The 15,118-nt window shown below is 39.7% G+C and overlaps 1 protein-coding gene across 1 annotated transcript in view; it reads left to right on the plus strand.

Annotated features, from left to right (window-relative positions):
• The window catches only part of PLEKHA7 (pleckstrin homology domain containing A7), a 143,355-nt gene that overhangs the window by 67,974 nt on the left and 60,263 nt on the right, over positions 1–15,118 (plus strand). The window contains exons 4-7 of the mRNA XM_063289405.1: positions 3,234–3,317; positions 10,330–10,441; positions 13,161–13,265; positions 13,986–14,058. Coding sequence (XP_063145475.1) covers positions 3,234–3,317; positions 10,330–10,441; positions 13,161–13,265; positions 13,986–14,058 — 374 coding nt within the window. The remainder of the gene's footprint in view (positions 1–3,233; positions 3,318–10,329; positions 10,442–13,160; positions 13,266–13,985; positions 14,059–15,118) is intronic.

The following is a 15,118-nucleotide window of genomic DNA, read 5'->3' on the forward strand; positions in this document are numbered from 1 at the left end:
GCAGATGCTGACTGCAGTCAGGAAATCAGAAGACGCTTAATCCTTGGGAGAAGAGCAATGACAAATCTCGATAAAATAGTTAAGAGCAGAGACATCACACTGAAAACAAAGGCCCGCATAGTTAAAGCAATGGTGTTCCCTGTAGTAACATATGGCTGTGAGAGCTGGACCATGAGGAAGGCTGAGCGGAGGAGGATCGATGCTTTTGAGCTGTGGTGTTGGAGGAAAATTCTGAGAGTGCCTTGGACTGCAAGAGGATCCAACCAGTCCATCCTCCAGGAAATAAAGCCAGACTGCTCACTTGAGGGAATGATATTAAAGGCAAAACTGAAATACTTTGGCCACATAATGAGAAGACAGGACACCCTGGAGAAGATGCTGATGCTAGGGAGAGTGGAAGGCAAAAGGAAGAGGGGTCGACCAAGGGCAAGATGGATGGATGATATTCTAGAGGTGACGGACTCGTCCCTGGGGGAGCTGGGGGTGTTGACGGCCGACAGGGGGCTCTGGCGTGGGCTGGTCCATGAAGTCACGAAGAGTCGGAAGCGACTAAACGAATAAACAACAAAAAGCAACATTGTTAGCTTTCAGCTGCCACTATCCCAAATAGGCCATAAAAATGAATCTTTAATATATTTCTGTCAGGCATGGCTGGGTGATCTTGAATTCCTAATCCTCAAATATATCTGTTTGATAGCAGCACTAGCTTTACACGTGTTTTAGCATGGATAGGGATAAAGGGTTTAAAATAACAGTTATATAAATACGATAAAACATAAACATTGGATTGTGTTTTTGGAATCACCAAAAAGTGATGCAAGTATAGAAGCAATATTTCAGAATTTAGCTATGCAGTAGGCTTTTGGGGGGAGGTGTCTTAGCATGATAATAAAGACATAATAAATAATCTGTGCTTTTAAATTATATGAGAAGTTAAAAGTTGGTTTTGGAAAGCTAAATCCAAAATGATGAGGCAGTTTTGTCTGAATGTATTTTATTCAGTAGAAATGAAGACAGTGAAGAGTCTTGTGACACCTTAAAGACAAATGTATTTGGAACTGGAAGTTTAAACATAACCAGTTTTGGCTTTTCTTTATTGATTTGTCTGCAGTGAAGAGAAGGTTAAAGAACTGGCCACATAGATTCTGAATATGGTCTTGGTACAAATAGCTAAAAACCTAAGAACGCTGATCATTATTCATACAGTAGATAATATAGTTGTTTGTTGTTCAAAGGAGGAACTGGCAGAAGAAAGAAAATTGCCATTCAAACAATTGAACTTGCTTAAAATTGCACGTTAGACCTTGGCCCTAGAAAATTGTTCTATATAATTCAGAATCTTTCAAATTTGGTTATTCTAAATAAGCGACCTATATTACAATATTTTATATGGATGGACTTGCAGCACTTTATATTTAATTCTGTGAATTCAGCATGATGAATCTCATTTCGTATTTCTATGTACATTTTTATGAATCAGATATAAACTTGGTTTTTCATGGATACCTCAAATTTTAATTAACAGATAAAAGGAAAGGGATGTGGGAATATATATTAAAAACAAATGAGGGTTTTTATGTTCACGCGGGAGTTAACCTGTCAAAACGTGGATATGCACAACCAGCTGTAAACCTTTTTCTCTGAATAGTTGTACTCAAGCTGATTAGAGCCTACTCTTCAGAAAATCACAGTTAACCTTGAGCCATGCATGAATAATTAACCAGGTGGAAAAGAAAGAATGTCAAGGCAGCTTACTGGCGGAAAAGAACAGCTGACCTCCATAACCAAGTGTGTCTTGTTCGAATGAACTTCAGCCAGTTTAAATATTTGTTCAAATTATGTGATGCAGTGTGTGTGTGTGTGTGTGTGTGTGTGTGTCTACGTATACATGCCCACGGGCGTGTATGTATTTTTCTATAAAGCAGCAGAAGCTAGTATTCTACTCCCCGCACATCAAGTATCGCAGCAAAGTAAACTTATCCAAATAAACATAAACGCAGCAACGGTGGCAGCTTCCCTGGTGTACATAGCAACTGTCCAGTTATCTCTGAAGCCTCCCCAGAAGTACACAAGAAATACCGGTGATATGGAATTCTGACAAGATTGAAAGTAAGCAATGAAAATGTGATTGTGAAGTGGAACTGCAATGACTTTTAAAGAATTGAACAGTGGCAGACCTCCTGCAAGATTGCAGGATGAACCCGATAAAAGAAAATATCTGTAGCTCAGGATTGAACTGCAGTACAACCTTGGACTCGTCCCAGTTCTCCCAGCTTGTCAGTTGCAGTTTGCAACCCCAACTGAAACCAGTTTAGAGCTTCCTCTCCCTAGTAAATGTGTGCATGTATTGTGAATCTAACTGAATGGTGTGCAAGTTTTCTTTCTTTTTTAGTGCCCTGGGACCATACTTGTGACTGTTCATTTAAATCTGCTTTATGAAGTCCAGGCATGGGTTTGACTACTCCTATGTGCCTATAGTGCAACAGGGCTTCCATTGGTCCGGATCCAATTAATTTTGAAAGTTAATCAGCTCAACTGCTGCTCCAAAAGAAAGAATAGCAAAAAAAAAAAAAAAGAGTGCTTTGCAGTGTTTCCATTGGAACTGTGGAAGGGGTGGTTGCCCATTGGCAGAACTTCCCTCTTTAGCCTACCTTGTGGCTTCTGAGGTATGCCCCCCTTCTTCCTCCAGCAGTCAAGGTACTGTGATGCCTGGTGCTCTTCCTGCCCTCCCATCAGTCTGTTCCATCCCATAGTATGGTGGCATTTGCCTTTTTTGCCCCCTCACTGAACTGTCTAGTGCTCCAAGTCTTTCCCTTATTTACTGGCCCATTGTCGCCAAGGGAGGATTCTCTGAAGTCATAGGGTGAGGACGCTCACATGGTGCAGCAAGTGCAGCTACAAAGGTTTAGGAGATACAAATGTTAATAATTTAATCTTTCAAAAACAAAAGCAGTGTATTTGAAAGTGAATATGGAAGCATGCATTGCTTGGTATTCTTAAATATCAGAAGTGGGACATAACAAATGGATCCTTGTTACAGACTTAAATAAACAGTAGTAGTAGGTCTGTAATACATTCAAGAAACTACTAGTATCTCATCTCTCCAGCTTATTTCAAGAAACATACCTTTACAAAGCAGAAGCCATTCAGATGTAATAATATTTTTGTAGAATGTTACTTTATGATATTTGTGCTTACATTGGTATTGAATTAGATTTTGATTTTCCTTTTAGCCACAACCACCAAATGACAACGTTTAAACATCCAGTGACTGGTCAGTTTTCCCCAGAAAACGTGGAGTTTGTTTTACAAGAGGAGTAAGTAGATTGATTTGTCTTACACATCTAGTTACTATTCTTAACCTCCAATTAGTGGCTGAAGTTCTACAAGCCTACTCTCTAACTGCTCATTAGTGTCTACTGTTGTTTCATTCCAATTGCTTATCAATGACTGGTGGAACAATTTTTTCCCATTGTGCTGATTTTTCATTCCAGGCTCCGAAAATAAGGGTACTGTCTCCATTAAAAAGCTGTTGCTGAATTATATTTTGTAATGTGACAAGGGAAAAATTATTAGATACATATGGAATAATAATACATATATTAATTGATTGATTGAATGACAGTGAAATCCATTTTAGTTTTTGTTCTAGTCCTAGTCCACTGTTTGTCCTGGTGGTCTCCCAAGGCAGTTCTCACCATGCTATTCAAAGGCCAGGTAAACCTCTCAGCCTGAAAAGGGTTGTGCACCCCTTTTCAAAAGGTGCAGAAGTTAGCAAAAAAAGGCAGCCTTTAGAACAGGGTTTTTCAACCAGGGTTCCATGACACCCTAGGGTTCCACAAGAGGTCACTAGGGGTTCTCTGGGAGATCACGATTTATTTAAAAAATTATTTCAAATTCAGGCAACTTCACATTAAAGAGGTAAGTTTCATTCTTTACTTTCAGTTTAATGACACTGTTAATGCATACATACAGGCCTACTCATGAAACAAATATAATATTTTTGTAACTTCTGGCCTATATTTGGGCCTGAAAGTGCAGGGGTTCCCCGACGCCTGAAAAATATTTCAAAGATTCCTCCAGGATCAAAAAGTCGAGAAAGGCTGCTTCAGAATATTGATTTGTGCCAAAACAAGGATAGATGCAAATGAAATGGAACTGTTTATGTAAAATACTAAAATATTTTCCTCAGATACAAACATAAGGAAACAAAGGCTTTTGTAACACTTATTAGATGTATCAGATGACCTGTTCAAAATTGTTACAAATATTATAGTATGTCATCCTTCTTTCAGTATTTTTCATATATAATATTGTATTTGGGATATTTAAAAATGTTTTATACCTTTAATCAGATGCTTTGTGATTGTGGAAAAAATAAATATTGCATTTAAAAACACCTCATATACTTCAAGTATACAATCAGTTAAATTGCTGAGTGCTGAAAACACATTAAATTCAAAATAGATAGCAGTTAACCTTCTGCTATCTTGAGTGAAACCATGAAATTCATTGTCAAGGTTTCACTAGCTGCTTTCTCCTGATAGTTTGCTCTTTTATAAGAAAAATAATGAACAATGACCCAATAATTGTTTTAGCTGCCTGTTTTTATGTATTCCTTGATTGAATATCAGTGACAACAATGGAAAAATTCTGGACATCCCATTTGTCAGACCTTTTATTTGGCTGTGTTGAGCTAGATAAGACTAGTGAGATTTCAGTGCAGCAATATGTTGTATTCCATGGCTTCGTTCAACCATAACCTTCAGTGGAAAATTCTGTTTGTCATGTTGCTTATTTGAGTCTCATCTTTCCTTCTGCAACCTGTGCTGTTGTCTGAAGATTTAAAATGCAATACAAGTAGTCCTTGACTTATGACAACTGCATCGCTTAGTGATGACAATCCCTGCAGTCCCAGTTGCCATCAGTAACTGAATCACAGTGGTCATTAGGCAAGGAGCTCCTTGCAACTTCCTGCCAGCTTCATACAACCATAGTCAGTGGGAAAGCCGGCAAGAAGTTGCAAGTTGCAGGCCGGCAGGCAGGTACGTGGCTGCTGCCAGGTGGGGGAGTCGGGGTACATGGGGTATGGGGGAGGGTCAGGGAGAGTGTACAAAGGTGTGAGGGGTGCATAAGAGGCACCATGTGGGTCAGAAAGGGTGTGCAGGGGTGAGTGAGAGGTGCCACATGGGTTGGGGAGGGTGCGTGGCGGTGTTGCATGGGTCAGGGAGAGTGTGTGGGGGTGCAGTGTGGGTCAGAGAGGGTGCATGAGAGGTGCCTTGCAGGTTGGGGAGGATGTGTGGGGGTACAGCATGCATCAGGAAAGGTAGTGGGTGCGGCATGGGTCGGGAAGGGTGTGTGGGGTGTGCAAGAGGTGGGGGTGCAGGTTGGGGAGGGTGGAGGTGCATGAGAGGCACTGTGTGGGTCAGGACAGGGGAACGGGGCACGGGTCAGGGTGGGTATAGGGGGTCACAAGTGCAGAGGGACTGGGGAAGCCAGCAGGGAAGGTTGCGAATGGCGATCACATAATCACAGGGTGCTTGGCAACCAGTTGTAAGTGCGAATGGGTCGCCAAGTGTCCAGATTGCAATCACGTGACCGCAGGGATGCTGCAACAGCTGTAACTTTGGGGACAAATCATCAGTTCCTTCATTCAGCACTGTTGTAATTTTGAACGGTCTGTAATGACCAGCATGCTCGAGCATACTCTCAGGGACAGTCTAGAGACTTGGGCTCAATTAACTGTTTAATGAAGCGAAGCGTTCTGATACAAAGAAAATTTGCGAATGGCCGTTTCCCACGCATTCTACGGTTTAAAATCACAAACCTGTGATTCCCCCCCCCACTCCCCGCCCAGTCATGCACCCCCTCCCTGGTGCCAGCAGATGGCTTGAACGGTTTCTGCCCGTTGACCTTGGCAAGGGTCATCTAACCCAAACAATATAATTCACACTCCAATCTTGCTTCCCTTCCCTGCTAGCGACTCACGGTCTGCTGACGCGGTTTCTGGATTTCTTAAAAATGGAAGCGAGTACGATCAGATGTTGTGGTAACATTTGGTCAAGGAGTCTGACACAGTCGCTGAACGAATGGTCATAAGTTGAGGACTACCTATATGGCATAAGAACTTTAATATAATATGGAAAAATAGCAGTAGTGGTTGATATTCTGTATACATTCCATATTATGAGTTTTTATAACCTACAGGATTTTCCTGCAGCAAAAAGATAATAAATTCAAATTAAGTAAGAACTCTGTAATAAATTAAACTTTTAAAACGCAATGTAATATTTATTTTTTTATGCAGAATAGGTTTAAAAGGCAAAAGTAAACTTTTAAATTAACATTTATTATTTCCATACATAAGAGTATCTTCATTCAGGAAGATTTATTGTTATACTGTATAAAACCCAATTTAAATTTATTAAATAAATACATTTAGATAAATTTGATTTTGTTAAGACTTGATTCTGCAAGAAATAATTAACTTAATGTAGCAAAATTTTTGTGTTTGTACGACAGAGCATCCTTGTTACTCTCCAAAGTTATTGTTCTTTTAATCTATTTTCTTCCCCTGAGTCCCCAAAATACTTAAGAACAAAACATAAAATAACAGTACTCCTGCTGGGTCATCTTAGGCTATATTTGCACTTATCATTTAAGCTGCTCCTATCCTGTGTTCATCTTGGCTTGATTCTAAGCTGGTGTAAGAAAATGCTGTCCAGATTGATATACTTTGGCAACAGCATGCCAGGTATTCACTCTGGAATACAGACTACAGTACCACATTGTCCCGTTGAACAATTCCTTTGCTGCTGTGACTTCCCAAATTTCTGTAGGTAGATCTTCCTAGAGAAATATAGATAGATACTTTCTTATCAGAGAAGATGTTTACAAAAACAGGGGGAAAAAAAAGAAAATGAAAAAACTGTAGCCTCAGATGGATTCTGTAAGTGGTCCATGTCCATGCAGATTGGATCTATCAAGGAAAGAGGTTGTATTAGTTTGTCCAAGAACTCTCCTGAAGCTTTCTAAGAAGAAAAAGCAAACCAAAAGTTGCTTCCTCATTTTGGGACTTCTGAGGGTGGTACAGTGAACTGAAGATGACTCTGCGAAAGCGGAGTGAACAACCATGGCAAAGACCAAGGAACCAGTGAGTAAACCGGTTCCTTGGAACCCCTCCAGATAAGGAGAGAATGGGAGATCGCTTGCATGTGCTCCGGATGACTGTTCCTCATGAGGAGACCTCAGGAGAGCGGTTTTCTGATGGTTTGAGCACCGGGAGATGACGGGATCAGCCGTCTTGCTTGCAACCACGGTGGACCCTTTTAAAGGACACTAAATTTGCAAATCTCCCTTTCTAACCACTTTCAGAAATTGCCTATTAACTATCTTAAAGCTATTAAAGACCTTCGGAACGACAAATTTGAAAAGTCTTCATCGGGTGAGTTTATCTTCAACTCTGAACGAAAGAAAAATTAATTACAAGCTTAAGAACTTAAAGTTTTTGAAATAAGCTGCAAAAAGCTAAATAAGATGTTGACCTAAGGAAGTTATAAATGGATTAAAGGTCCAGATAAATTTGGATTATTGACTTTTACTGTAAGATTTTGGAATTAACTATAAAAAAATAAACAACCTTGTGGAAAATAGACTTATTTTGGCTATCCTAGTTATTGCAAGTCATAACAAAAGATAAGTGATGATTTTAGAAACTGGACACTAGAGGGGACTACTCAGTTGCCTCCTACAGCAAAAGCCATGGTCTGCAAAGAGCTTATAAAGCATCAAAGGGATCTCATTGTTGGAAGGAATCATTCAGGAGAAGGGTAGAAAAAAACTTCCAAGGCATTGGATATACCATGGAACAAAGTGAGGACAGTCATCAACAAGTGGAGAAAATATGGCACAACAGTGACATTACCAAGAATTGGATATCCTTTCAAAATTGATGAAAAAACAAGAAGAAAACTGGTCTGAGAGGCTGCCAAGAGGCCTTGTTGTTTATTCGTTTAGTCGCTTCCGACTCTTCGTGACTTCATGGACCAGCCCACGCCAGAGCTTCCTGTCGGTCGTCAACACCCCCAGCTCCCCCAGGGACAAGTCCGTCACCTCTAGAATATCATGCCAAGAGGCCTAGAACAACATTAAAGGAGCTGCAGGAATTTCTGGCAAGTACTGATTGTGTACTACATGTGACGACAATCTCCCATATTCTTCATATGTCTGGGCTGTGGGGTAGGGTGGCAATATGGAAGCCCTTTCTTACAAAGAAAAACATCCAAGCCTGGCTACATTTTGCAAAAACCTACATCAAGTTTAACAAAAGCATGTGGGAAAATGTGTTATGGTCTGATGAGACCAAGGTTGAACTTTTGGCCATAATTCCAAAAAGTATGTTTGGCGCAAAAACCACACTGTGCACCACCAGAAGTACACCATACCTACAGTGAAGCATGGTGGTGGCAGCATTATGCTTTGCAGCTGCTTTTCTTCAGCTGGATCTGGGGCTTTAGTCAAGGTGGAGGGAATTACGAACAGTTCCAAATATCAGTCAATTTTGGAACGAGACCTCTGCTAAAATGCTGAAGATGAAGAGGAATTTCACCTTTCAACACAACAGTGACCCAAAGCATACCTCCAAATCAACAAAAGAATGGCTTCACCAGAAGAAGATCAAAGTTTTGGAATGGCCCAGCCAGAGCCTGGGCCTGAATCCGATTGAAAATCTGTGGGGTGACCTGAAGAGGGCTGTGCACAGGAGATGCCCTTGCAATCTGACAGATTTGGAGTGCTTCTGCAAGGAAAGGTGGGCAAAGATTCCCAAGGCAAGATGTGCCATGCTGATAGACTCCTACCCCAAAAGACTGAACGCTGTCATAAAATCAAAAGGTGCTTCAACAAAGTATTAGTTTAAAGGTGTGCAAACTTATGCAACCATGTTATTCTAGTTTTTTTATTTTTATTTTTTTGCCCTAAATTGGTGTTGATAGAGAGCGAAAGATCAGGCCTGCGGCCCCTCCTTTGTGGGGTGCCACAGGGTTCGGTACTCTCTCCACTCCTTTTTAACATCTACATGAATCCTCTTGGCGAGATCATCTGTCGCCACGGGGTGAGGTATCATCAATACGCAGATGATACCCAATTATACATCTCCATTCTGGTTACTTAAGTGATGCTGTGACCACCCTTTCTCAGTGCCTGGAGGCTGTAGGGTTCTGGATGGGGAAAAACAGGCTTCAGCTGAACACTGGTAAGATGGAGTGGCTGTGGGTCAAGAGCTCCCTGGAATCCAGGAACTTACCATTGTTGGCTCTGGATGGGGCTGCACTGCCCCAAACAGACCCAGTGCGGAACCTGGGGTTCTCCTGGATTCACAACTCCTGCTTGAAGGACAGGTGGCAGCTGTAGCCAGGGGAGCCTTTGGACAACTTCGTGTTATGTGCCAGCTCCACCCCTTCCTGGATTGGGAGTCCCTCCGAACAGTCACTCATGCCTAGTCATCTCCCGCATAGACTATTGCAACACGGTCTACGTGGGGCTACCCTTGAAGAGTATCCGGAAGCTACAGCTGATTCAAAATGCAGCTGCACGAGCAGTTTTAGGAGCCCCAAAGAGGGCACATATAACACCATTGCTGTGCGAGCTGCACTGGGTGCCAGTTTGCTTCCAGGTCCAGTTCAAGGTGTTGGCTATCACCTTTAAAGCCGTACATGGCACAGGTCCAGGTTACCTTAGGGACTGCCTCACCCCCATTACATCGACCCGTCCCACCTGGTCAGGCAGAGGGGGCATGTTATGGATCCTGCCCATGAGGAATTGTCGATTGGCAGGGTCCAGAAGGAGGGCCTTCTCTGCCGTGGCCCCCACCCTCTGGAATAAGGTACCCCTGAAGGTGAGGCAGGCCCCCTCTCTCCCGGCCCTCTGGAAGGGGGTTAAGACCTTGTTGTGCCACCTCGCTCGGGGTGGGAGGAGGGTAGCCAATCATGGGGGTGGTTGGCACCTTGATGGGGCCAATGATGAGATCGTTATTCACCATTTTGGATCTTATACTTTATATTTTGCATTTTATATTTAGGTGTATTTATATTTATGTTGTATGATCTTAACAGTATTTTAATCTTTTATTATTAATTGTTTGTAAACTGCCCAGAGTTGTCGTAATACGAGATGGGTGGTAAAAAAATATGATAAATAAATAAACAAACAAACTGGTAAGCTAGAAGCATGGAAAAGTTTCCAACACCATTTTATCCTTGTTCCACAGTTACACGTGAAGTTTTTTTAAAAAGGCTAACAATGAATTAAATTGTAATTTATTTATTTCAGTCATAATTCACATATGTCCAAGCATCAGATAAACCAAAGACCTTCAAGTATGGTCAGTGAAACATCTACTGCGGTAACTACATCCACTACAGATATAAAACATGGATCCAAGGTAAGTTTTAGTTTTTAATGAAATTTACAAAATGAAAAATATTTAGAGAATGAGCTGGATTTGGGAGCAATGTGCTAACTGTACTATATTAAATCCCTAGAGGTAGTTCATGGATGAGTTTAGATTTGAACTAGACATTCCCATGTTATGTATTTTATGTGTCCTTAAGGGTTTGTTTGTTAGTTTGTTTTTGTCCTAAGTGCGCATTGCTCTTGTACTATTTACCCTTCATAAGCATTTCTTCAAAATATTCAGTATACTTTGGTGCTAGGCCCCACAGTTTACTCCACTGGGCATTGTAATTTTATGAAAAATTTCTAAATCAAAGATAAGAATAACTGTCCTATTATACAACATAAATAGACATTTAAAAATAACAAATTGAATATTTTTATATTACATTATTTTATTTTTCTTACAAGCCCAATTATAAATCCCAAAATAACTTGAAAATGTTTCCAACAAAATTCTACCATAGCACCAGATGGCCCCTTGTGGCACTTTTGTACAGTATTTAGCTTATTTGCTTTCATTTATGAATGGAAATTTATATCAGGGCTTTTTTGTCCAAAGTGTCTTTACAATTTTACTGAAACATTATTCTGTAGGTTCGCATGAATATAAAAACAGAAAACTAGCAGTGATCTATCATTCTGAAGTGTAAAAATGGGCATATAAATTGGACCAGTTATTTAATAATATGAAATGACATATATGTTGTAATTTAAATCCATCAGAATTAATAGCTGAGATAGTTTATGTTCTTGAATGGTAATAGCACAACTCTACAAGCTTGCACTGAAGTATGTCCCTTTGGATTAAGTGAAGCTTATTCCCAGGTAAGCAATATAGGGAAAAAAAGTTACAGTAGTTGGAAACACACCTAAAATAGTTGCAATTTGAAAGAAATTATTTTGAGAGTTCAAAATGTCTATGTTGGCTGGACCAATGACATTTATCTTTCTTAAAAGATCATTGTTATAGAGGGTTTTTTTCAGAAAATATTTTGCATTCATTTTCAGTGGTTTCTTTTCTTCTCTGCAATTATCAAAGTAAATACTTGTCCTAATTAAAGTAGTATCATTTTCATTTTAATGCACTGTTGTATACCTTTGGCAGATTTAGCTTCAATTAGACTTATATCCCACAGGGTGGGGACGCGGTGGCACTGCGGGTTAAACCGCTGAGCTGTCGATCGGAGGGTCGGCAGTTCGAGACCGCGTGGCGGGGTGAGCTCCCGTTGTTAATCCCAGCTCCTGCTCACCTAGCAGTTCGAAAACATGCAAATGTGAGTAGATCAATAGGTACCGCTTCGGCGGGAAGGTAACGGCATTCCGTGAGTCATGCTGGCCACATGACCCGGAAGTGTCCCTAGGGACAACGCCGGCTCTTCGGCTTTGAAACGGAGATGAGCACCGCCCCCTAGAGTCGGACACGACTGGACTTTACGTCAAGGGAAACCCCCCACAGGGCACTTTTGGCCTTTACGTGCCAAAAACGTAGGGAGAAAATTTGAAGCCTCATATTAAGGGCTTGCTTTCTTTTAAAAAAATTATGAATGTATTACAGCATAATTTAGCATATCATCAATTATTTCTCCAATTCAGAATACAATAAACTATGCAAGGTCTTGACATCTAACTAAATATTGAACACTTCCATTCATAGATAGGAGTAGCAGAGAATCCCTTTGGCAAAAGGATAAAAGAATTTTCTATGATTCCTCTGCAACCTCTATTCTCATCACATACCCATACTGTTTCAGAGGATCCTCACAACCTGTTATCAGAAGCTCAGGAAATTTTGGAGGGAAGGGGAAAAAGATGAAAGCTGACTTCTTGCCATTGACAGGAATTTTTATGAGCATAAATCTACTTGGGAATGTTCTATTAGCCCAACCAATACATTCAACCAGTAGGGGTTAGGGTGAAACAAAAGCTCTGAATACGTTGACTGTTACAGGTGCTCAGGGGAAAATATAGATTCAGGTATTTGAAAACTATTTTGTTTTGATCGGTTTTGGTTCTACCCTAAGACATTGAGGCAGGCACCTCAGGCAATAGATGATGGGGAGCTTGAGGTGACAGCAGAATTGTTCGTGCTAGCTTATTTTTATCAAATATATGTACTAGAGGTTATTGTTGTTTCACTAGGTTGAAGTAAGAATCAGCTTTCAAAGTAATTTTCTGTAAGTGGATTTGGATAGGAGATATTATCTACTGGTTTATCTCAGTGAAATTTTGAGGGAGTCACTAAATCTATTTCACTTTAGACTTGAAATGGAAATTTACTTTGGTTTCCCTTTATTTTCTTGCTCTGAAGATATACATTTCAGCAGCTGTGAGAGGGGAAAAATAAATGTTCCATCTCAAAAAATAACAGAGGTGGAAAAGACACCTTACAGGCCCCCCATAGCCTCAAGGATCCATGGATCTGTACTGCAGTTTACTTTTTAACCACCTCCCAGTCTGCAGAGAGATCAAGCAATTGGATTTGAAGGGGGGGAAAGTTGTGAAAATGTAATTTAACAGTTCATTGTTATTATGTCAAATGTTTGCTTCTGCTAATTATTTTGTTAGTACTTAAGTCAACTACTACTGTAGTGTGAAAGACACAATCACTAGTAGAATATCAATGCTTGTATTTTTCCACTGTTGTTTCTTTGTGGTAATCCTAAATATATTTTGTACTTATTTATCCTCTGTATGCTTTTTTTTAGTTGGTAAAATCTGGCAATAAAATTCATAGCTTTGGGAAAAGGGATCAAGCTATAAGGAGGAATCCTAATGTTCCTGTTGTGGTAAGAGGCTGGCTTCATAAGCAAGTGAGTATTAAGCATTTTTTTAAAAATTGCTTTAATTTACAAAGAAAAGGGAGAGAAAAGAAGAAATGAATGATGAGGAAAGTCATTCAACTCACTTTTTAAACACATCATTAACACATCATTAAACCTTAATCACATTGAATCTTACTGATCAATCTTTCTGTTACACCAGTAGAGAGTCAGTTCACATATACCACTGATCCAAAACTGTAAATCTGGGGCCATATTGAAGGGTAAACTTTTTTTAATTGCACCCCATGTTGGTAAATCCAAAATTCTTCATAGTGGTAAATTCTACTTTTGGGATAACAACTGTATAATTAAGAAGTACATTCATGCTGTTAAACCATACTGATATTCATACTGATACATTAACAAATTTAAGAATATGAAACTACAGTGGAACAGTAGTGGGACAAAACATTTCGTATGAGTGTCTTCTGCATGTCTACTATCTGTCCATTAATCATTTCTGCCAAGATACAGGCTCTTCTTCCAGTGTGCTTTACTTTATGCTAATTTCTAACTTTCCCTACCTTCTGGAAGAACTGTAAAAACATTCCGAAGTTGGCTTGATAATGGTAAGCTACTATAGCTGCCTGTTTTTTCATACATTAAAGAGGCATATAGTCATTCTAAACTTTATTTAATACATTTCTGTGTTATTACTTTTATTTTATTCTAAGTTTACCAGATACCTCTTGTCATTTGTGTTTTCAGGATAGCTCTGGAATGAGATTATGGAAAAGAAGATGGTTTGTGCTGGCCGATTACTGTTTATTTTATTACAAAGGTTAGTGAATATAAGTCTTTGTTTAGCGATATTTCTGCAACTGAAAACTACTCCACGTTGCTTCTGTTGCCCAAGGTAAAAAAACAAAAACAAAAGTAATCTTCTCTGGAGAATATAGAAATCAGCTTTTAATTTATGCCTGTCTCCCACTTATCATATTTACCGCATATTAAGAGAAGCTTTTTCCCCAAATAATTACCAATTAATTTGGGAAGCTGTGTTGCACTCCTTAAGAATAAAATACAGCTGTTAAAAATAGTAGAGGTGCAAAAGAATACAAATGTTGTTAAAAGGAAGCCTGAAGAATGGCTTGGGAAGAATTATTTACCTAGTGAACTTAACTTTTTGTAAGGTACAAACAGGGCTTCCTTCTTTAGTCTTTCCTGCCCAGCCCAGTTCCTTCCCCTTTCCTCATCTCCACCATTTTTCCTTCTTTATTCTTCCTGCAGAAACAACAGAAATTAGGGCTATTATTTTATCATTTTTGTTCGTGAGAGTGGTTTGAAAGAGAAAGGTTAGTATATGCAGATGTGGATTAATTAATGTTAGACAAGGATAACCTATTTTTCAGACAATTCATTTTAATTAGTTATTAATTTATTTAATATGGGTTTTGTTCTGGCCTTTCTCCTTTTTTGGAGTGAGGCTTATAACAGCTATATATACATGTGTAGTGGTTAAGACTCCAGTCTAGAAACTGGGAGACTGTGAGTTCTAGTCCCACCTTAGGCACGAAGTCAGCCGGGAGACCTTGGGCCAGTCACTTTCTCTCAGTCCTGGGAAGGAGGCAAGGGCAAACCATTTCTGAAATCTTGCCAAGAAAACTGCAGGGACATGTCCAGGCAGTCTCTAAAAATTGGACACGATTGAACAGATTTAAAAAAATGAATTTAGGTTTGTCTTTTGTTTGGGTGAATATGGTATTTGAGGAAAGATTATCCTTAGTGGTTTTTATTTTGTATATGCATCCATTTCTGATACTGCACTGACAGATCAATTATCATATATAGTCCTCAGTGAGAAAGTAAGAATTACTGTTTATTTATGGAAGTGTAGCACA

The sequence above is a fragment of the Candoia aspera genome, chromosome 1 (assembly GCF_035149785.1).
Source record: "Candoia aspera isolate rCanAsp1 chromosome 1, rCanAsp1.hap2, whole genome shotgun sequence".
Taxonomy (NCBI): Eukaryota; Metazoa; Chordata; class Lepidosauria; order Squamata; family Boidae; genus Candoia; species Candoia aspera.